The 23,589-nt window shown below is 38.5% G+C and overlaps 1 protein-coding gene across 2 annotated transcripts; it reads left to right on the top strand.

Moving 5' to 3' along the window:
• The first annotated feature begins 10,306 nt into the window (after window positions 1-10,306).
• Window positions 10,307-22,920, top strand: LOC135636678 (protein EARLY FLOWERING 5-like). 2 transcript variants are annotated; one of them, XM_065148563.1, is made up of 9 exons: window positions 10,307-10,514; window positions 13,154-13,247; window positions 16,611-16,696; window positions 19,796-19,845; window positions 19,937-20,006; window positions 20,076-20,157; window positions 20,236-20,597; window positions 20,815-21,342; window positions 22,390-22,920. In XM_065148563.1, exons 1-9 carry the CDS (start codon window positions 10,434-10,436, stop codon window positions 22,609-22,611), a joined length of 1,575 nt encoding a protein of 524 aa, XP_065004635.1. In that variant the 5' UTR covers window positions 10,307-10,433; the 3' UTR covers window positions 22,612-22,920. The 2 variants fall into 2 exon arrangements, with proteins under 2 accessions (XP_065004635.1, XP_065004636.1); XM_065148564.1 differs by lacking the exons at window positions 10,307-10,514; window positions 13,154-13,247; window positions 16,611-16,696 and adding an exon at window positions 16,878-19,095.
• Window positions 22,921-23,589: the final 669 nt, after the last annotated feature.

The raw sequence follows: 23,589 nt of genomic DNA, 5'->3' as shown, positions 1-23,589 counted from the left end.
CTCCCTCCCCCGATTGCCACAACCGACGCATGGCTCCTTCCGGGGGGGAATATGATAGGGGAAATAATGGCGGCATGACGTGTCATGACGATGGCCCCACCTGGGCGCCACCCTGCCCAATGCAGAAGGCAATAACGCTGACTCGACTCGTGCTGGCGTCACCCGCTATCAGGCAACGACTTCCAGCCCCTCACGCTTGACCATGGCAGGGCAGGACGACTACTGACCCTCGCCCATACCCTGCGACGATCCGGTTCTCCACGCAACATCAGTAACGATGTCAGACGCCATCAAAAGTGCGACCCGACCTCACACAAGCGGGTACGTCAGGTAACGGTAAGCTTCCCTATAAATACCCATGCACTCTAAACAGGCAAGGGGAAAAAAAAAGACAACTCTCTACCGCATCTCCTAACTTGATCGTCGGAGGGGTCGGGCTGAGCTCCCGACCCGACCTGTGTGCAGGAACCAGGGCGAGGTCACACCTTTCTGACGACGCGCCAAGGCTCCACCCCTCACACTACATCCCATCCGAACAGCTTCGACCGACCACCCCAGCTGGCCCAAGGAGCACCGCGCCAGATCCTCGTACATTCGGACCCGAACCAAGCCGCGTCGACCCTGAGCCCACGGCATACAGTTGCCCCTCGCAACAGAAAGCATTTAATAATTCATCAAAAGATAAATCTGCATCAATTAAATTTGATACCTCCTCTCCGATTGCCATGAGTGCATAATGAGCAACTTGCTCGGTATTGGACTCCTTCTTCGGATGCGCTTGAGTCATCCCATGTTGCTTTAAGCGCCTTCTTCTTTGGTGTTCTCTTCTTGGCTTGGGGACAATCACTTTTATAGTGTCCCAGCTTCTTGCATTCGTAGCAAATAACTTGGTCCTTTTTGGGTTCAAATTTATTTTTAGTGTAATTTTTAAATTTGTTTCTTTTAATACATTTTTTAAATTTCCTTGTTAGAAGTGCCAAGTCATCGTCAAAGTCCTCATCACTTGAGTTTTCTCTCAAGTGGTCTTCTTGAGTTCTAAGTGTCATATCCTTCCTGTTCTTTGGAAGGGTGTCTTCATACTTTTCATGAGCTTTGCAAGTCATTTCGTAGGTCATTAATGACCCGATTAATTCTTCAAGAAGGAAGTTGTTTAAATCTTTAGCCTCTTAAATAGCAGTGACTTTAGGGTCCCAACTCTTTAAGGGATCTTAGAATTTTATTAACGAGCTCGAAATCTGAAAAACTTTTACCGAGTCCTTTTAGACCATTGACGACATCCGTGAAACGGGTGTACATGTTACCTATGGTCTCGCTCGATTTCATTTGAAAAAGTTCATAAAAATATACTAAAAGATTGATTTTTGTCTCTTTCACTCTACGTGTGCCTTCGTGAGTCACTTCGAGTATATGCCAAATATCAAATGCAGTTTCACAAATCGAAACACGATTGAACTCGTTTTTATCAAGTGCACAAAATAAGGCATTCATAGCCTTTGCATTAAGAGCGAAAGTCTTCTTCTCTAATTCATTCCAATTGATCATTGGAAGGGAAGACTTTGAAAATCCATTTTCAACAATATTCCAAAGTTCAAAATCCATGGAAATAAGAAAGATCCTCATTCGGGTCTTCCAATAGGTGTAGTCCGTCTCATTGAATATGGGCGGACGTGTAATAGAGTGACCCTCTTGGTTTCCAGCATATGTCATCTCTCTTGGGTTTTAATCCAACTGAGAGTGAACCCGCTCTGATACCTATTGTTAGGATCAAGAGCACTAAGAGGGGGGGTGAATTAGTGCAGCGAAAAACTTTCGTCGGTTAAAAAAACTTTCGTACGAGAACCGTTTCGGAAAGAACTTTAACTTAAAAGCAAACATAAGTATAGATGATGTAAAGCAACGGAGGCAGTTTGCAGTTAAGATAAAGAGCAGAATGTAAATGCAAACCGAGATTTAGAGTGGTTCGGTCAATCTTGACCTACATCCACTTTTGGCTTCCTCCTCCGACGAGGTCACCGACGTCCACTAGAGGCCTTCCTTCAATATGCGAAGGCCAACCACTCTTTTATAACTTTTCTCCTTTTGACGGGCTTAGGAGACAACCCTTACAGATTTTCACTCCTCTCTTGAATGATCAACACTTAGAAAGAAAGAGGGAGAATAACTTCTAGCCTTTTACAACACTTTTAAGCTCTCAAATACTCAGAATAAAAGCAAGCTTTTGGTTGCCTTTTCATACAGAAAGGGTAGGGTTTATATAGGCCCCAATCAGTTTGAATTTTGAGCTCAAAAGTGTCATCTCCCGGATTTCCGGGGTCCTGACGGTACTATCGCTTGGCATCTGACACTGGGTGGTACTACCGCTCAGTCTGGGCGGTACCACTGCTTGGTAGAGCTCGGAGACTGAGCTCTGGCGGTACCACTGCCTGACAGGGGCGGTACTACCGCCTAGAATTCCTGGGAGACCAAGTCTCCTGGGCGGTGCCACCGCCAGCCAGGAATTCTGGGTCCGAATGGGCTGATCCATTCGACCCAATTTGGGTCTATCAGGGCCTAGTTGGCCCTAGATTAAGTTAATGGGATCACCTCCCAATTTTAACTTAATCTACCTACTAACCACGACACTTAAGACATTAATGCTGCAAATCATGTTCCGGTGCGTCAATCGCTTTTTCCGGAGAACATCCGACGAACCCTCGGCGATGCTCCGGCGGACTCCCGACAAACTCTTGAACTTGCGACAATCCTCTTGGCGAGTTCCGACGAGCTTCTTTGGCAATTTCCTGGACTTCTTGGATTGTTCCCGTAGAACCTACGATGACCATCAGGACTTCCGACGAACTCTCAAACACCCAACGTGATCTTGGTCTTAATTCTGGCTCAATACCTGCTGCATGTCTTACTGCCATCGTAGTTAATCCTGCACACTTATCTCAACATACGAATTAGATAACCAAATGACAATTGACTTCATCATCAAAATCTGAGATTCAACAGCGTGGTGGCACCCGGGCAAACCCTAACGTGCCACCCAACGATGCTCACTAGTCTTTATCCAAGTTGCGCCAGATCGATCCCCCCACTTACGACTCTTCAATCCTCATGCCTGAGCCCGAGTGCCGACCCTCGACCCATAGGCCCAGTCTTCATCCGAGTCGCACCAAATCGGTCCCTCGACTTGCGACTCGTCAGTCCTCATGCCTGAACCCCGAGTGTAGACCCTCGGCCCATAGGTTCAGTCTTTATCCGAGTAGCGCCAGATCGATCCCCCAACTTATGACTCGTCAGTCCTCATGCCTAAGCCCGAGGGCAGACCCTTGGCCCACAGGCCTAGTCTTTATCCGAGTCGCACCAGATCGATCTCCTGACTTGCGACTCATTAGTCTTCATGCTTGAGCCCGAGTGCAGACCCTCAGCCTACAGGCCTAGTCTTCTTCTGAGTCACGCCAGATCGGTCCCCCGACTTGCGACTCATCAGTCTTTATGCTTGAGCCTGAGTGCAGACCCTCGGCCCACAAGTCCAGTCTTCATCCGAGTCGCGCCAGATCGGTTCCTCGACTTGCAACTCGCTAGTCTCTATCCGAGTCGCGCTAGATCGGTCCCCCGACTTACGACTCATCAGTCCTCATGCCTGAGCCTGAGTGCAGACCCTCGGCCCACAGGCCCAATCTTCATCCGAGTCATGCCAGATCGGTCCCCCGACTTATGACTCGTCAGTCCTCATGCTTGAGCCCGAGTGTAGACCCTCAGCCCATAGGTCCAGTCTTCATCCGAGTCGCGCCAAATCGGTCCCCCGACTTGCGATTCGCTAGTCTTTATCCGAGTTGTGCCAGATCGGCCCCCCGACTTACGGCTCGCCAATCTTTTTCCGAGTCGCACTAGATCGGTCTCCCAACTTGCGACTCGCTAGTCTTTTTCCGAGTCACGCCAGATCGGTCCCCTAACTTGCGACTCGCCAATTTTTTTTCGAGTCGCGCCAGATCGGTCCCCCGACTTGTGACTCACCAATCTTTATCCGAGTTGCGTCATATTGGTCCCCCGACTTGCGACTTGCCAGTCTCAAACCTGAGCCCGAGATCAATTACTCGGCCAACAGATCCAGTCTCTTCCCGAGTCACACAACTCGGTCCCCTGACCAGTGACTCACCAATATCATCCTGCCTGGGCCCGGTTGCCCAACGAATGGTGCCAACCCTTCCCAAAGCACAGGACGCCGCCCCCCGAATTGCCTCACGACGAACGAATCCAACTTTCCCTCATAAGTAATCAATACATTCGTGACACTCCGACCCAAGCGCACCCCTCACCCTCTTGCAAGGACCCTATAGCATGCCTCGGTGGGGGGGGGGGGGGGGGGAGGGGGAGGGGGGGGGGAGGCGGGTGCGGGGGGAGAAGTGATAAGGTATATTTTGGGTCCAGGCCACATCATGATCAATGCCACATCACGCTATAGCCAAATCAGCAAGAGGAGCACCCCCACGTGCTGAGCCAGAATCCGTACCAAAGCGTTGCTCGGTACGTCTCATCCCAGAAAGCTCAGGACGGTACCATGCGGCGACCGCATAAAAGTACCATCTCACCCCTCGAGGATCGGTCGTCATGCCAAACCCGTGTACGACCGACCCTCGTACAGTAGTATAAAAGCCCCTGGTCGGTATCCGACCCAAGGGGAGGCAAAGAAACAAATCAACCCACCACTGACTTGCTCGTCGGAGGGGCTAAAGTCAACATTCACTCGATGAGGGCCATCCTTGCAGGAGAGCGACCACCCTCGAGCCATGAGCATTCCGACCTTGGAGTAGTCAACCAGCATCCCGACGGCGAGCCGCTAATGGGTGTTCGGACTGAGAGACACCAATCAATATTCCGATGTCAACACGCTATTTCGAGGGCTTGACCGACCTCAGCAATCAACTCAGCCAACTAAAGACTCCCGACATCAACCCGTGGACCAGGCCATGTTGACTCATCAGCCACGACGCATCAGTTCCTCAACAGAGTCCTATTATAATCATCCCTATTTATTTTATGAATGATAGTGGATCAAATTTAATCAGTTAATCTGTGGAAGATATATATAGAATAATTGGCAATTGTCCTCTCCTACGAAGTTCTCAGACCAAAAATATTATTCATTGTCATTCTTCATATTTTCTATAAAAGTACTTTATTATAGGCTCTCACAAGAGATATATTTATACATATACTGATATTAGTTTTTTCGATTTCATACTGATGTGGATAATCTATGCAAATACAAAATTAAAAGAAAGAAACGAAGAGGGCTAACTTATTACAATAATCGAAGATGTATTGAAAATTGACATAAGCATGTCAAATAAAGATAGGCACCCTTTTCACATATCTATGATATATTAGATTTTAATCAATTGTGTTAATGTTTTCAAATTACATATCTATTTCTAACAATTGATATGAGAATAATATGTTAATGAAATCTAATTATCTAAGATCATTATATATATATATATATATATATATATATATATATATATGAGAGAGAGAGAGATTAAATTTGTTTAATTATTATTTTACTATCAAATAAATATTATTTTCGAATTAATGTGATGTATTATGTTCGTTCCGTGAGACTATCCTTCGTGGCCTGCTAGCAGGAGATCAACACCGATGAAAGTGTGTTGGAAAGCGTGCTGCTTGTTTTGATCGACGGACGTCGTCGCGCACTGTGACGGGCAACGGCCTACCTTGGTCATCGGCCCTGTCGGGCTGCGTAAAACGGCTGAAGCGGCGATGGGTGTGGTGGCCTCGGTTGTTCTCCGACCTCAGCTACTGCACAGGTGGCGGCGTTGCTGAGTGCGACGACGGGCCAGCGGTCGCGGCGGCCTACTGTGGCTGCCGATTCTGCCATAGGCAGGGGCGGTAGTGCTGCTGTGTTGATGATTGAAGCAGAAGGGGGAACTCTGCACTGTCGCCGTTGAAGTGCGGCGGCCATTGGTGCGTTCTCGGATGCTTCGTTGGCGGTCGGCTTGATGTTGCGGTGCTGGGCGACAGTCAGTGCGACTCCATGAAGTCGATCGCCGGATCAGTGGAGGGTCGCCTGTGAAGCCGACGACAATGGAGGCGATTGTACCACTGTTGGTGCTAGGGATAGCCGCCGGGAAGCCATGCATGGCAGAAATGACCATGATAAGGAGATCGCTGCGCGGCAGCGGTGGCGACGGATGACGACCCCTGTAAGGATGCGCCGAGAGGTTGCCGGTCGGCCGCGGAGAGCTTGCGTGGCCAACGGCGGGTAAGAGCGCTGGCAGATGCCATTGTGAAACGCAGTATAGAAGCTGCAACGGAGAAAAGGAGTTAGGGATTAGGGTGTTTTCACCGATTAAAGGACGCTGTTACCCTCTTGCAATCATTTAATTCCAATGGATTAGCCTTAATTCTAATCTTACCCTTATGAAATTAATTAATTTCGGCTGATATCATATATTTACATTTATACCCTTCAGATTTAGCATTATTATTTGAACAACCATAATAACAGAAATTGTCATAAAAATAATAAATTATTTTTTATTAATTTAATATAAATTATATATTTTATTGTTGATACGATTTATTATTATTCAAATTTAATTATTTATATTATCAAAAAAATTAATTATTATTTTTAGATATTTATGTGGCTACTAAATACATGAGGATAGAAGAAAAATTATGAAATATGGTTTGATTTCACATGAGAGCATGATGTTTATTCTTAATTGTTGCTATTACCCGATTATGTTTATTGAAATTTATGCTCAATTATTATTATATTATTTTATTGAATAAATTCTTAGATAACAATAACATTAAAGAAAATCTATGAATCAGAATAGTGTTTAGGATATCATTAAGTTACACAATAATTCTGAAAATGTCGATTATATTTGAGTCTTTAGGACTAAACTTTATTTAAAAGATAATATCTAATAATATAAAGCAAGACTTATGATCAAATATTTTATTTTAAAAAAATGACTATAATATTATTTAAGACTCGTTACGTAACATCATAACTTTAATTACTCATTATAATATTTTGTTATGGATATGAAAATGACTTTAGAATTTAGATAAAGAATATATGTGAAACAACCTAAAGGGTTTGTAGAAAAAGAAAAAAAATTGTTTGTGAATTTAAAAAATCTATTTATGACCTTAAATAAGTTTACAAACAATGATATATAAAGTTTTGTGATATTATTATATATTTTTTAAATTTATTAAAAATATTATTAATTGATATATATTTGAAGATTAATAAAAATAAATTTATTATTTTGGTCTTATATGTAGATAATATTTTACTTGCTAATAATAATCTTGGTTTACGGTACGAAATCAAGAATTTTCTCATTAAAAAATTTAATTATTGATATAAATGAGATCATTTATGTTATTAGTATAAGGATCCTTAGAGATCGATCCGAACGATTACTAAAACTATATCACAATTAATGTATTGATTAAATCTTGAAAATATTCAATATATAATTTTGTTAAAAAATTCAATCTAAACCAATGTCCTAAAAATGGTTTGGGAAGGAATCATATCAATGATATTCTATATGCATGCATAATTAAAAATCTACTATATGCATAAATTTATACCAAACCAAATATTAGTTTTATAATCATAATAGTGAGTAAATATTAAAGTTACCTAAGAATGAAATATTAGAAGGATATAAAAAAAATAAGATATTTGTAATGAATGAAAGATTATATACTCACATATATAATATATTAGATTAGCTTCAAATAATAATATTTTGAGTTACACTATATTGATTGTTATCTATTCATTAAGGCCTTAAAATTTATATTTAAATAATATATTTTATGATTAGATTTATAAGTAATATATAAAAATATGATTGTGCATGTTTGAATGAATATTATAATTAATATTTTTACTTATATAATTAAAGTTATTATTTATGTTTTCATATTTTTAATTTATGTATATATATTATATTTGCACATGATAATTAGATTATCTTGACAAGATAAATTATAGATATCATTATGAATTACATTCAAAATGATTAATTGTAGTATATAGAAAAAGTATGACACTTATGATACACAATCGATCTCGCATCGAGAGTCTAACTTAGTATAGTATTATGATATTTATTGGATTTATCAATATGTTTTCTAAAATTATGAACATATAAATTAATTTTCAAAACTTAGAATCCAATCAAGCAAAATTATTTTAAAAATAAATTTTATTTTATTATTATGATATTAAAAGTTTTATTTAATACCTTTTTTCGTTTATGTGCTAAATGAGAGAATGTACTCATACACGTGGCTCCTAACCTAATTGATGAGGTATATTAAGAATAATAATTATATTTTAATAAAAGATTTAAATATCAATATTTATACACATTCAAAAATTAAATATTGATCTTAATGGAAGGGAATATATGAGACGTGTTTCTAGACCCTCCATAATCTCGCTCATAATAGATAGAGACTTTTATATTTTTGTGATATTTTTAAAGTATAAATCTATCAATAATGATGGCTTTGCGAGAAATAGGAGAGAGATAATAAGGACTAGTTTCAAAAAACAGTAAGAGATATTTTGATTCGTCATAAGCATGTCGAATAAAAATATATATCATTTTCCATAGATCTAAGATATGTTAAATTTGTGTTAATATTTTCACGTTACGTCTCTATTTCTAATAGAATGTACTTAAAAAAAATTCTTTATTATCAACTTATCTTGATGTGGATAATCTATACAAATACATATGATATTATTGAAATATTTTCATTATCCTTACAACATAGCATAGTACAGAGTTTATATATATAGTTCAACCAAGAAATATGCAAAACCCACCAAACACAAAGCTTGTACCATAAAATTTTTTAGGATTAGACAATCCTCATAAAATAATCACTTCAACTGAGGAAAATCCATATTTTGTAAGACATGTAAAAGTAAAAGTATTAATTTTCTAGTTAATCAAATTGAATAGTCTATGAACAATACAAGTATCACATGTAAATAATAGACAGTTATGGAATGATATTTTTTAATATTTGTATTATATAATATATAATCTAGAAATCAAGTCAACGTCAAGTCATCCTTTAATATATAAACAATACAAGGTATATATATATATATATATATATATATATATGTGTGTGTGTGTGTGTGTGTGTGTGTGTGTGTGTGTGAGAGTATGTATGTATCCTTAGCTTGATTTAATTTGACCTAATTTTACCAAATATGTGAAACATAATAATTATGTTTGTTTTCGCAAAATGAAAGTAAGCGATATCATTTAGCTTGAAATCTTGAAAATAGAGGTCAGAATATGGATGACATGACTCCATTGAGCGTTGGGAAAGATAATTTATACATATATAATATGCAGAATTCTATTTTTGTTTTATCTCTAACAATTAGCATGTTTTTGTTTGCAATAAATTTATGACCATATTTACAAATGTACTTATAATGGTTGCTTTAAGGCACAAACTAATCACTCCAATCAATACAACTTCACCAAATCATACTTTGGAACACATATGTCTTAATTGATCCGATCGATCAGATTCAAGGATCCTAAAATTTTAAGAAAATAAATAGTCTATTATCAATCCAATGCTTTCTTATAAATGATAAGGTGATACAAACTATCAATTTTGTTTTAATGTTGGAATCCCTAAAAGAAGTATATGGTTTTGTCATTAGAAAGTATATATATTTAATTATGTTGACTTTAAATTGAGTTATAATCATAGATAAGATCAATTCAATTTGTTCACACTTTTGATTCTGATTCATTTTATTTACTAATAAATTACAATATTTTTAAATAAAATTAAAGTGTTTTTGACATATTTATAAGGTAAGCAAATGCAAATTAATTCATCAACCTTTGTTGAATTTCAGATAGGTTTTCTTATTGATTTATGAATAATAATATGTAAAATTTTGATGAATAGAGTTATAATATTTTACGAGGGTATCAAAATACTATAAAATTACTTTATATATATATATATATATATATATATATATATATATATATAACGCCACAAAATACTATAAAATACAACGCCACAAAAGGATTCAAACCGAGACACCATGCCAAACAAAAGCGGATTCGGGTAGATAAATACCGGACCCAATCTCACCGACCCGAATCAGACCCAGATTAGGAAGGCCCCAACCCAACGTAGCCCAACCCGGTCCATGATAACCAGGCCACCTCTATAAATATCAGGAGGTGTCGAGGCCGGGTTTAGGGTCCGAGAACACGGAGCGCCAAGGATAAAGGAAAGCGAAGAAGCAGAGGGGGAAGAGGAGACGGATTTGCTGTAGGGTTTCCTCATCCGGTTGATCTCTCGGAAGGAGAAGCGGCAGGAGGGAGGGCAAGATGAAGACGACCAAGGGAGGGAAGGTGATGAACCCTACCGACGCTTACCGGAAGGAGCTCCGCAAGAAGGAGCTCAAGCGGGTACGAAAGACCAATTTCCCTCGATTCGATCTTGCCCTTAGGGTTTCCTTTTCTTATGATGCCAGAATTGTTTCGGGCCACCCCCCCCTGTTCTTTTCCCTTCTTCTCGATCATTATGCTATAACCTAGTCTGCTTGTTTTTTCTTTTCCCTGCTAAATGGAGGATATCCAATGATTTTATATATTTTGGAGTTTCTACGAATTTCGACTAAGAAATATCGAATTTTTGGTAAAACTGGGAAATTTAATTATTCATCTTCGAAATAATTCTTGGAATCAGTGTCAAGAAATCATTAGGATTTCTGCTATAACCTAGTCTGCCTGTTTTCTTCCCTTCCTAAATGGAGGATATCCGATGATTATATGTGAAATTTAATTCTTTATCTTCGAAATAATTCTTGAAATCAGTGTCAATGTCAAGAATCAATGTCAAGCTGTTGTTGATGAAATCTGATCATAGTTCGTCTTAATAGCATCGCAACTTTGTTTTTTAATTCTCGATTGGTGGAAGTGTATTTACAACCAGTAGGAATCAATGTATCACATGACTGTCTTTCATCATATCTTTTGCTTAGAATAGCAAATTTGTTGCATACTCTTGACTGGTCTTCTGAACCTATTGATGAAAAATCACAAAAAAACTTTTTTTTAAACTTTATAATGACAAACTTGATCAATTCATCCCTTCCCGGCAAGGTAAGAAAAGGCAGTTATTGCAATTACAATGAGTAGGAAGCATTTGTATTCGACTGAATTTATCTGATTTCATATGAAACTAGGATTTGGTTGCTGTTCTCCATTGTGTTTAATGGGCCCCATTAGGTTTTTCTTCTTTACAACATAGGCGATCAGGTTTGAAATCGGGGAAACTCTCTTTGCTTGCAGTGATAAGATTACTTGTCCTGTGATTCTTTGTCCTCATCTTCCTCTCCTCCTTCCCTCCTCCTCCTCTTCCCTTCTCTCTCATTTTCTCTCTGGTCTGAGCAATACTGACCTGTATTGAGTATCATTATGGCAATCTCTATTGGCACCTTATGGGTCCGACGGCAACTATACCAGTTGCCGGATTGAGATTCTAAACCTTCGGTTTGAATGGATTTGGCCCCAACCCAATCAAAGTTGTGTCTGGTCCAGGTTAGTTTAAATCTGGAGTTACTCTGTAGAAAGAGAAAGACCTATTCTATGTTGTTAGTTTGAGATGTGATTTGACTTTGACATTTTTGAGAAAATACTGAAATATTGAATAAACTCAATAGTGTTAGTGAAGATAAAAACTTCTATGAAGAAACGACAAAACCTTAGATATGAGGAAAATCATAACAGTGAAGAGAAACTCTATAAAAAAAAGAACATTGAACATTGAAGATACAGAACAAGAAAAGAGGTCAGGAAGGAATTATAAAAGTTTGTATCAGTTGTCAACCTTGACCTGTTCTTTTTGAGGGCTTTCATGAATCATGCATACTCATCAACCACTTAAATTGTAATTGAGAACCTATGCACATTCTTCTCGACCTTAGAAGAATTTATATCAGTCTAATGTTGAGCCTCCATGTTATAGATCCTAAGAAATCTCAAAGTATAGTCATGTTATATCACCATGGCAAGAAAAGCTAACTAACTCCATAAGCATATTGGAATTACTTGGGGCTGCAAATTTTTATATGTGAATAGCTGTCAGTTCATTTCAAGGTTTGATTTGGGCAGTATTTACTGGTTCACCAGCCTACTGGTACACGGACTAAGGGAAACCATCCGGCATGCCTGATACAGGACTTGTACCATCTGGCACACCTAGTACAGGGTGGTGCATGCCGTGTACCTGACCGTTAAGTTAAAATCATTCCTTGATAATTTAGTGCTAATATTAAATACAGTGCTTAGAATGGCCAAATGTTAAGATCCTTTGTTTTGTAGCTGCTCGTGAGGATATAGCCATCCGTTAAGCTCCCCGATTATATTGTTTTGTGCCTCATATGGTTGTGTTTTTAAAGGGCCAGGTTTTACTGTTTTAATTTTATATTCATGTGATCATCCTTTTGCTGGTTTAAGAAGTTCTGGTTTATTAATGATCCATGTCATAACCTTTCCTTGCTGATTGGTAATTATGCATCTGCCTTGCTGGCACCACAGATAATAATAAATTTGGTTAGTTCTCCTTTTGCTTTCTTTTTTGGCATGGACAAGAGATGTCTTGCATTTCATTGGAAAATTGACATGAAATGAACTTTGTTAGATATTTATTTTGTATCTGGCTTCACATATCCAAATGAAGTGCCTCTCTTTTTAGACTCTGTTTGATATCATTATTATTTATAATTTTATTTTTCTTAAAAGAAAATAACAGATTACCTAACATGTTAAACTTTTATGAAGCATGTGTTATGAAACATTTATGTATTTGTATATTTACGTATGTATGTATATATGCACATCTACACAGATACATACACATACAAGCTATGATCGTCTCTTTTCTTTATATTTATTTGAAAAACTTCTGAAATCTCAGCTTCTGTTTTGTTGACTCCTGTATCAGCTTTCCTGCTTACAGCCATATTTGAACCATGATTCGGCCAACAAAATCAGTTAGTTATGGTTATGCTACTCGATTCTTTTTAATACAACTTCTTTCACAGAACAAAAAGGAAAGAAAGAAGGTGCGCGAGGTTGGGATCTTGAAGAAGGACCCTGAAGCTATTAGGGAGCAAATTGAGAAGTTGGAAAAAATGAGTAAGTATTCAACCAGGATGCTCAAATTTTAGGTTTTTCTAGAGAAATTACTGTGGATGATTTTCTATGCTTTCCAATATATTAGAATTTCACACAGCCTATTATGTACGTGCATTATTCATACAGCAGGCAAGCTCCAACTGTCATTTTATTTTTTTAAAAATAACCTTTTTCTCTATGGTTAAGTGTTTAATGAGTTCCACACTGGTAATTTAGGTGCCTCTTTCATGTTCTCATGGAAGTTTGAGTTAGGAATCACAAAGTCTGTCTAATGTAAATAGTCAACTCATAAGCCTACTGTGTGTGTTGACCCAAGTGTATCCGTTCCACTTGCTCTTCGTTGATCTCAATTTTTTTCTTTATGATCACACTTCCTAGTTATTCAGTATTGCTAGATCTTTAATTCAGTTGTAGAGAGAGCCTAGAGAAGGGACGCATGATAGGTGACATATGATATTCGTGCTAATCAAAATATTAAATTATGTTCAGGTTTTCTAAGAAACTCTTTTCTATTGGTTAGAGTTGGCATATTATGCTTACTTCCAGAAGGATACTTTATTGGTGGCATAACAAAGCCAGCCATTTGTTTTTACGCTAATTCTTTTGGAACCATGATAGTAATATGTCCCCAAATTTGTGACGTGAGAAAACAGATGACCTTTCTATAGACGTGGGTAACTATTTAGTGGAATATATAAAACAGCTATGGGAAATGACATGAAATAGATATTGTTATGATAGTGTTTATTGCGGTGATTTTTTAAATAAAATGGACAAACATTATAGTATTTTTGTGAGTTGGAAAGTCTTGGAAAGGGCTCATCCATGTGCTTGTTCAATATGAATAAAGTTTACATCAACTGTATAAAAAAGTTTGAAATCATTTATAAATAACTAAAAACAGAGATGCATGAGAGAACGAATCAATTTTCTTGTTTTGATGATGTACTTGTTTTGAAAGACTTCTCACTCCAGTGGGATAGGATATGGAACATATAGAGAAGGGGACAAAAGGAATCTAGGTAGAACTTCTCTTTCATTATTCTTCAGAAATTAAGTAGCTAATTTTTTTTCTCAAGTAGTCTCATATATAAGTAAAAATAGTTGCTAGTGCACCAGGTCCCACCAATACAGGCTCTTTTGTGTGCAAGCAGATGTTGTTTCTGTGGCTTGAACCCTGATCATTCAATTGCAAAGGTGCAACCTTACCGTGATGACGAGGGGCATCCTTAAGGATGTCAGTCATAAGAAATGTTATTGACACTCTTTGAATAATTGGCTGAGATTAAGAAACAGCTGTCTGAGATAGCTGCAGAGTGGGTCAGAGGACTGTACCCTTCTTGTTCCTTTGCTTTCCTTCATCTTCTTATTATCTGTCACGACCAATGGGGGTCAAGTGGTCCCTCATTTATATATAACGATCAAAGGTTTTTCCATTCATTTTTGAGGTCGTTAATGGCCAGCCAATGTTTCATTTGCCTCATAAGGAAGCTATTTTCCTTCTATGCGCTTGACCAGTGATTGCAAAAGGCGCTCGGGCGCTCGCCTAGGCGCTCGGGCGAGGCGAGGCGAGGCCCGAGCGCCTCGCTAATGTCCCAGGCGGCGCGCTTCAATCAGGCGTCGCCTGGGTGCTCGCCCGAGCCCAGGCGCTGGGCGCTTCGGGCGAGCGCCTGGGTAAACCGAACCAGAATTTTAGGTCTGGTTCGGTCCTGGTTCGGTTGTTAGTTGGTTCAATCGAACCAACTAAACCGATATAACCCCAACCCTAACCTGCTGCCGCTGCCGATCCCGATCGCGATCTCGTCGCTCGCTGTCGCTGCTCCCGCTGCCGCTGCTCGCCGCTGTCGCTGCTCACGCCTCCCGCGAGCCCTCTCGCTGCTCGCGTCTCCTGCGAGCCCTCCCGCGAGCCTTCCCGCTGCTCGCGCCTCCCTCGAGCCCTCCCGCTGCTCGCGCCTCCCTCGAGCCCTCCCGTTGCTCACGCCTCCCGCGAGCCCTCTCGCCTCCTGCGAGCCCTCCCGCGAGCCTTCCCGCTGCTCGCGCCTCCCTCGAGGCCTCCCGCTGCTCGCGCCTTCGGCTCCCTTTCCCGCTGCCGCTGCCGCCGTCGCTCGCCGCTGCTGCCGCTCGCCGCTGCTGCCGCTGCCGCCGCTCGCCGCCGCCGCTTCCTCGTTTCTCCGTCAGCAGATTTATACTGTTAATGTGATTATATTTATTAATTATATTATATATTTTTATATTTTTATTTAAAATTTTAAATAATTATATTTATTAATTATATTTTATATTTTTATATTTTAGCACCTCGCTTCGCTCGGGCGAGCGCCTGGGCGAGCGCCTAGCGCCTCGGGCGTTTTTGGACCTTGGCGCCTTTTGGCGCCTAGCGCTTTTTAAATCACTGCGCTTGACCGACTATGTGCTTGTACATTGAGTTGATGGTTACCCTGAAAATTACACTCAACAGATTATTTTTTTGAACAAAAGTGTGTGCTGTTTTGTGCATTTGTATTTGGAGGATAAGGTGATAGCTTTGACATCAAGTTAACGGGTTTATGATTAAAGAATCATGTTGGTGCACTAGACTTTTTCTCTGTGGATGCTGCTGCATAGATTCCAACACTAGAAAAGCAATAAGATATAGGTAAATATTTAGGAGAATAGAGAACAGAAAAAAAATATAGATGAGGCTTAACTGGCACATGGATATTCTTTTTTGGTATTTATTGTGCATACTAACTCATTAACCACAGCTCAGTCATCTCTGTTTAAATAAAGACTAAAATTTTTAATATGGTAGGGATCCTCAGAATGAATCACTTTACCAAACATTTCTATCCCACTGTCTTTTGGTGAAAATTTTCTTCCGTGCCTTGTGTTTTAGGGATAATGTGCTACCAAGTGCTGCTAATTAGAACAATTTTAGGCAAGATATTGGAAGAAGCCTATTTAATCTGACGTCATTTTATGACTTCTAACACAATTATTAGATTGTATATGGAATTTAGCTAATGAACTTTAGTTTAAAGAACGAGAACAATCTTCTATACATTACTATGATACAATCCAAGTATAATGGACTGAACGTAATTTAACTCATATTGGACTTTATGAAATAACTCTAGTTCAAGATTTAATATTGAACATGAACTCGTTCATGAACATTATTACTAATAAGATATCTGAGTCATCAAGAAGCCTTTTTTCTGTGGGGTGATTAAATTGGATAAATGTTGTGTGTTAACTAGATACCAGAGAACTAAGTGCTAAGGATTTTGGATATCTTTAAGAGAATGTCATATCCCTTGCACTGAAATTAGATGGAATTATCTCAGGGTCTGTAAATTGTTCTCTGATTCTGTCATGGTGCAGAGGCAGATGGTGCTCTTGACAAGGCAAGGAAGCATAAGAAAAGACAACTCGAGGATACCTTGAACCTAGTGTTGAAGAAACGAAAGGTTCTTTTATTTATTTCTTTTGCAATTTCGTTATTGTTTTGCCTTAATGCTGATTACACTCTCCGATAGTCTTAGAAGCAGCTGTCAGGTTACTTTTTAAAAAATAAAATAAAATCTTGAATCTCCCATTTTTGTGTTGTATTATTTTAGTACATACAGATGTTTTTGTAAAAAGAAGATAACTTAAAGCTCTGCTTATTTGTTGCTTCCCTTTCGTAGATGAATGTTACCCTAGTTCTCATTCTCTAAATACATTGATCAAATTTGGAATTTTCACATCTGTATCTGCTTTTTTTATAAATATACATTTACATACAATTAGAGAATGGTTATGGAAAGAAATATGCACGTGTGCTGAAACGGGTACTAAAACATGGACCCCAAGTCTCATATTGATAGGGATCTAGAGCTCTCTGGTGGGCCTTTGACATATTAGTGTGACATGTTGTAACAATCAAATTCTATCTTCCTTCCTGACTTTTCATAGTACTGCAACAATATAAATATAAACGGAGAGATCAGTATTGATGGTGACAAAAGTCATGGACATGGAAATGGCGGTGGAAGCCAGAGGGATCGCATGATATATAGCAAAAATGACCCTAGGACAACTGGCCTTTAGAAAACTTGTTTGTTTTAGCAAAGTATTGTTTCAATCACCAATAGAGATTGATATGTTTAGCCTTGCCATATTCTTAAAAGGCTTCTAATTTTTTAATATAGAAACTATCCAAAAAATTAGTAAATTCCGTAATATCCTTATGGCCTATATACTTTTTCAACTCAGTGTACCCAAAATACCTGTTGAAAATGAAAATCCATCATGAAATATTAATCCAAAGACTCCCCCGATGGAACAAAAACTTGTCTTAATTATATTATATAAATTTAAATTATATTAGAATTAATTTGATGCTTATTAGACTTAAACTTATCTAGGACTCAGACCTCGATTGCACCAAATACAATGATATGAATTAGATAAAGTCCATAAGATATTTAAGATAAGCGAATATGAGTGTTCATTGTTGATTATATACCTGCAATAATGATTTTATATATTGGATAATATCTTAAGATATATGATTAAGAATTATCTTTAAATCCATCAAATGGGAAAAGAAAAGTAATAATGAGAGACTAAAAACATGGTTCCAATCATGATTTGGATTCAGTCACTGGTGGGTGTATAATGTTGTGCTTGGTCTGACAGTTCTAAGTCTGAGTTTGTTTCAGCCGTATAAGCGCTAGAATTTAGAAGTTTTAGATATTAGAAAAAAGAAAATGTTGTATAATATTTATATGCAAATGTAGATTTTAATACAGTAATGATATCATTACTACAGCAATTACTTGAATAAATAAATTATTTTCATATCCTTATATTTTGTTGGAATTTATAATATTAAGGTTTATGATGCTCATTTCATTTTCTTTTGTGGGAAACAATGATCATATAGATATTTTCTTTTTTGCTTTTACAGTGAAGCATGAAATCACTGTATAGACATCAGCAAGCACAGAGAAAATATGGATCGAGATTAAAGTAAATAATTTTTTTCATATCCATACCTTTTGTTGTAAATTATTTTATTTTAATACTAAGGTTTTTTATGCCCATTTCATTTTCTTTTGTGGAAAACAATGACCACACTGAGATTAAAAGGTCCAACTTGATTTGGAAGAATCAAGGTTTTAATTACCTGTTGTTCTTCTTTTGCTTTTACTAAATGTAATTTTTTTCCTACTATCTTGTGTAAACATTAAGATAGATTCCTATCCTCATTTATTTTAGGGTATGTGCTTTCTTAATGAACCATCCCCAACAGAATCAACTTAATCCAACTAGTCATCAACCTGATCTCAGGTTGGTCATGATTGAAAATTCCCATTTGAATATAGTTTGTGTTGGGTCAAGGTCATAAGATGTCTGTTGCTTTGTATTAGGGTTGGCCTTCAATTTTCCTCTCTTCTTTTAAGTCTTATTAATCACAAACTAATTAGATTTGACCCATATTTATTTGTCTCAGCCTGTGGATCATGAGGACTCTGATAACATGAGTTTTATGTTTTATTATACAGGGTTCATGCTGTTTAGTGTCTTCTCCATGATGAAAGCTATGTATCAGCCAGTTGCCAGCTTATCTAGGGATATCCTGTTGTAAGCATGTACATAGTTGTATTGGTCATGTACACCATGCACTACAATAAGAAGTTTCATATTAATCAAATAGAATCCTGGACTGTGATCTTTTAGTTGTCCAAAAAATCATCTCAGCTATTTTAATCTCAAAGAGAATCAGTGATTCATAGCTCCCTTGCTACTTTTTGGTCATACAGATGGAAAACCTTTTACAGCACTGTCATAGAAAATGAGAAAATGGAAGTGTGAATAAGAGGTACTTTTTATCCTTCACTAGAGTCTTGAAGTTGAATGTGGATTGATTTAGAATGTCGGTACTCCAAGGAACAGTTTGCATATTTGCTGATGGTATCTGTCTTCCATTATTGAAGAAATGCAAAATTCTACTTCTTTTATGAAATGATAAGGTTCCCAGTTAGTTAAGCTTCATGTTTTCCCTCTTGCAGACAGTTTTTTTGAAGAGAACATATAGGATTGCTTTCTTATGCGTGAATAATTGTTTCTTGGTAGATTGGTCAAATGATTACTCAAAATTTGAGCCTCCGTAGCAATGATCTGTTTGTATGTTTTGCTTATCCATTGTATAATGTTAATGGTTGCATTTCTGGAACTTAGAATGGTTCTCATGTACAATTAGGACCAACATCATATTATAATTTATCTTGGTATGCTGTACGTTGAATGTTATGATGTGATAAGAAGCCAGAGGAATTCTAATTCACTGGAAAAACTAGGAACATATTCAGAATGGAAGTTTGAATGGAAGTGAGAAGATGAAAATTATTATGCAATGTTGAATTCAGTTAAGTGACTTATGAAGTTGAATGCAAACAAACTGTTATTAGGCTCATGATGAAATTAGGTGATTCATTTTGATGTCTGTACCATTGCTGTATGGATGTGTTAATATTGTATGTCAATATATGTAAATGTGCTTACATGTAGCTTCTGAACAGGAGTATGAAGAGAAAATGAGGGAAAAAGGTGAAGCACCAGTGATGTTTAGGTGAGGGTTATGTCATGAGTTCTTTGTGTACTAACTTATTTTTCTAGCTTCATATTTTTAATCTTACACTCATCATCTTTGCTGTTACCAGCCACTTGGGGCCCCCTCGAAGAAGAACAAATGCAGAGGAAGAGGAAAGGGTTAGACATCCAAAGCCTGAGGTATGTGTCTGGATCAAGTTGTGTAATTGAAATGCAATTTTGATCAAACTAACTAGCTTGTGGATGCAGGACTCTGTTTACTATCATCCTACATTAAACCCAACAGGGGCACCGCCTCCTGGAAAACCTCCAATGTACAAATCATCTATAGGTCATTATTGTGTTCTCCTTTGCCTGTGTTTTCTCATTAGTGTTTTTTTTCTATCTAATTCATTCTATCGTACTCCAGGACCCAGGATCCCATTGCCTGCTTCTTCATCTGTGCCACCACCGCCACCTCCACCTCCACCACCTTTACCAAGTGTTGATGAACTGACTTCTCGTGATGACACTACCATACCCCCATCCGTACCTTTGCCTCCCCCACCACCAGCTCAACTGAAGGCTGTTGACAATTTAAGTGCATCATTACCACCACCGCCTCCTCCAGGACCCCTGCCCAAAGAACCAGCTCCAGCTTCAACTTTGCTGCCTACCCCACCACCACCACCCCAACAGCCTTTACAACCACCTCCACCGGGCACCACAGCGAAGGAAGCTGATAAAGTTGCAGACTCATCAGATAGGCCAGTATTAAAAGATTCTAATATGGTATGTTTGAGATTATATTTGCCATGTCTTGTCATGCTTCTTTGGAATCTTAATTTGTCATTCTTGTTTTTGAAGTTCTACCATCCTGACATGATGCATGAGTCTTTTTTGTGTCTGTATTTTTTCCCTTTCCTTTTGTTCACTATGCATGTCGATTTATTATTGAGCTGTCATTGTCTTTTTTAGAGATCTTTAATGTTTTTTTTTTCTTTTGTAGATTACAGCCGTACTTCCTCCGCCACCGCCCCCTGGACTGCCACCAAAATCAGCAAACCACCAAACTGATTCCACGTCATCTGAATCTGTCCCCAACAATGCTCCAAGCTCAAATGATAGTTCAAATATGGCTCCATTGCTGCCACCACCTCCAAGACAGCCACCACCTATGACTCATAGGATTCCTCTGATAAATCCTTTGCAACCTGATATGACGCCTCATGGCATTGCACACTTTCCTCCTGATTTGAGACCGCCACTGGTAGTTCCTGGTATTTCTGGGAGACCTCTGCCGCCTCCTCCTCCAGGAATTATTCCACCAACAATTGCTAGGCCAATGTTTGCTGCACCTCCAGGACCACCACCTTATCCGAGGCCCCCATTTCAGCCAGGTCCCCTGATCCAACATGAAGATGATTTTGATGCCTTGAGGCCTTCAGTGCCTCAGAAGCCATCGTTTGTCAAGTCAGCAGCATCAACTGTTGTCAAGAGACCATTAGCACAGCACAATCCAGAACTAACAGCTATGGTATGTGTTTTTCCTTTTAATTGTCATTGTATTAGCATTGCACTAAACTGTATGGAACCTTTTTATGCACTGGGCTAGACCTCAAACTTACAGGCATTTTTATGATTGTTTTACTTTGCATTATATATATGATATATCTTCATGGTGCTGGCACCTTAGGTAACCCAAGATCACTGTCTTCTGGTTCGTACAGTCCCTATGATCTGATCTATGTTCTTTGAAGTTGGCAGATGCCAGTCTTGACAACAAAAATGGTTTGGTTTCACATTTTGAACACAATAACTTCAATTTTTTGACCATAAACATCATCGTTGGGGACATGGTATTAAGAACATTGTCATTTACTTGGAGATACTGAGAAACATAGTGTATAATTCATAACAGGTAGTTAATGAGCACCCCCAGATTATTCAGCTTGCAGAAATTTTTTAGTAGCTACATAGTGTTTATGTAAATGATTAGAGGGAACAAGAATCCTTTGAAGATTAGTGTGATGTTCAACATGAATCACACCATTCAACAGATTTGCTGCCATATTGATTTGGAACATCATCAAGAGAGTGGCATCGAGAGAAACAAAGTCTTCCGAGGTAGTATTGACCAAGTATCCCCAGTCATTTTATTGTATTGAAAACAGGACCCTTCTAAGCACCCAAATATAGATCTAATGAATATTTTGATGGATTGTCATGCCATGTCATGGCATGAGGGTGTGTTAGTTACTTCCCTGATATGGTACGGTGTAGCAAGGTATATCCCTCTAGCTTTCGATCCAGGTACATGTTGACCAGTTAAGATTAGCATGGCCTGTTGAGGTATCCCTTCTTAATAACTTGATAGGTTTTGAGTACACTAAGCAGGCGAACACTGTGGCATCTTCTATTATTCTTTAATATGAAAAAATTTAACCATAAGGCACTAGGTAGCAATTTTGGAATTTTGTTGTACACAAGCCAATGTCATGTGCTTGCAATTTAATCATAGAATTTCTTAGGCTTTATTGATCCTTTCTTTTATGAACATCTTCCTTTGGATGCTTTGGAGCAGGTTCCTGCATCAGTGCGCGTGAGGCGAGAGACTGCTGCTCCGAAAGTCAAACCAAAGCTGCAGCCCTCTGCCGCAATGGGCCCGGCTACAAAACCTTCGGCTCTAACATCTACTGGGAAACCAGATACAGCAACCACATCAGCCCCCAAGTTGCAGAGTATGGATGACTCATACATGGCCTTCCTGGAGGACATGAAGGCCCTCGGTGCCCTCGATGAGTAGGGCTTACTGTTACCAGGGAGATGAGGCAAAACTGGTATTTTCCCTTGTCGATATACTCAACAGAAAAAAAGAACATTGTCAATTAATTGTAAAGGCAGCTGTTGCCCCCATCCCATTATTGTTCGACCTGGAATCATCTTTCCTGGCTTTTTCCCGAGACGAGTCATGTAACCTGATTGCGCCCACCATTGGTTTCTGGCTTGGCCTATAAACAAATTGTGATCAGGTTGAATTCTCGCATGTTTTCAACAGAAACGTGTATGGCAACTACACTAAATTGTTACTGCTGTGCGGATCATTTAGCTGTCATATTTTTGAGTTACTATTGCGTGGATTCGATCATGATCAGATCATTTAAGCCAATAGATCATTTAATGATCATAATCATATCGTCAGGAGTCATTTTACATCTGATCTTGGAAATGGATTGAAGTCATTATATAATACAAGATGTTATCGGAATCAGGGGACACTACACTATAATCATATTGATATATGTTGATATACTGATATATGATATATATACGAATTTCAGTAGAGTCTATTTGATAGGTTGTCTGATTTATAAATATTATTCGTACTAAATCGTGCCATGCGACAATTATGTTAATGAGTGCAGCTTCGCCGGGTGTGACGATCATACTGTTTGATCGTGCTTTTGTCAATCTCAGTGATGTAGAATCAAGTAATTAGATTCATAGAATCATATTTATGCCCAAGGAGGTGATAATATCAAAGCACTTGAATGTTTTTAGGTGCTTTGAATTATTGTGCATTGCCAACTTTTTTATATATATATAGAGACAAGTCTGGTGGTCAATCATTCCTCCATGATCTGTATGTTTTGAGGTTTCAGAATAATTTGCTAACAAATGAGCACACACATCTCTATCGACCCTCGTTTACGACAAGTCATCAAAATTGCAGCAGTTTAAACCAATTCTAACAATAACATGACCACACATTAGGATAATCAGC

This window comes from Musa acuminata, chromosome BXJ3-4 (assembly GCF_036884655.1).
Source record: "Musa acuminata AAA Group cultivar baxijiao chromosome BXJ3-4, Cavendish_Baxijiao_AAA, whole genome shotgun sequence".
In the NCBI taxonomy this organism is placed as follows: domain Eukaryota; kingdom Viridiplantae; phylum Streptophyta; class Magnoliopsida; order Zingiberales; family Musaceae; genus Musa; species Musa acuminata.
Note: the sequence above shows the minus strand (reverse complement) of the source record. Positions and strands in the feature narration are given on the sequence as shown.

Bases quoted from the DNA above. Each gene is read 5' to 3' on its own strand.
- LOC135636678 (XM_065148563.1), top strand. From the start codon at position 10,434: ATGAAGACGACCAAGGGAGGGAAGGTGATGAACCCTACCGACGCTTAC. The intron at 19,846-19,936 runs GTGAGGGTTATG...TGCTGTTACCAG, and splicing joins GAAGCACCAGTGATGTTTAG to CCACTTGGGGCCCCCTCGAA. The intron at 20,158-20,235 runs GTCATTATTGTG...ATCGTACTCCAG, and splicing joins AATGTACAAATCATCTATAG to GACCCAGGATCCCATTGCCT.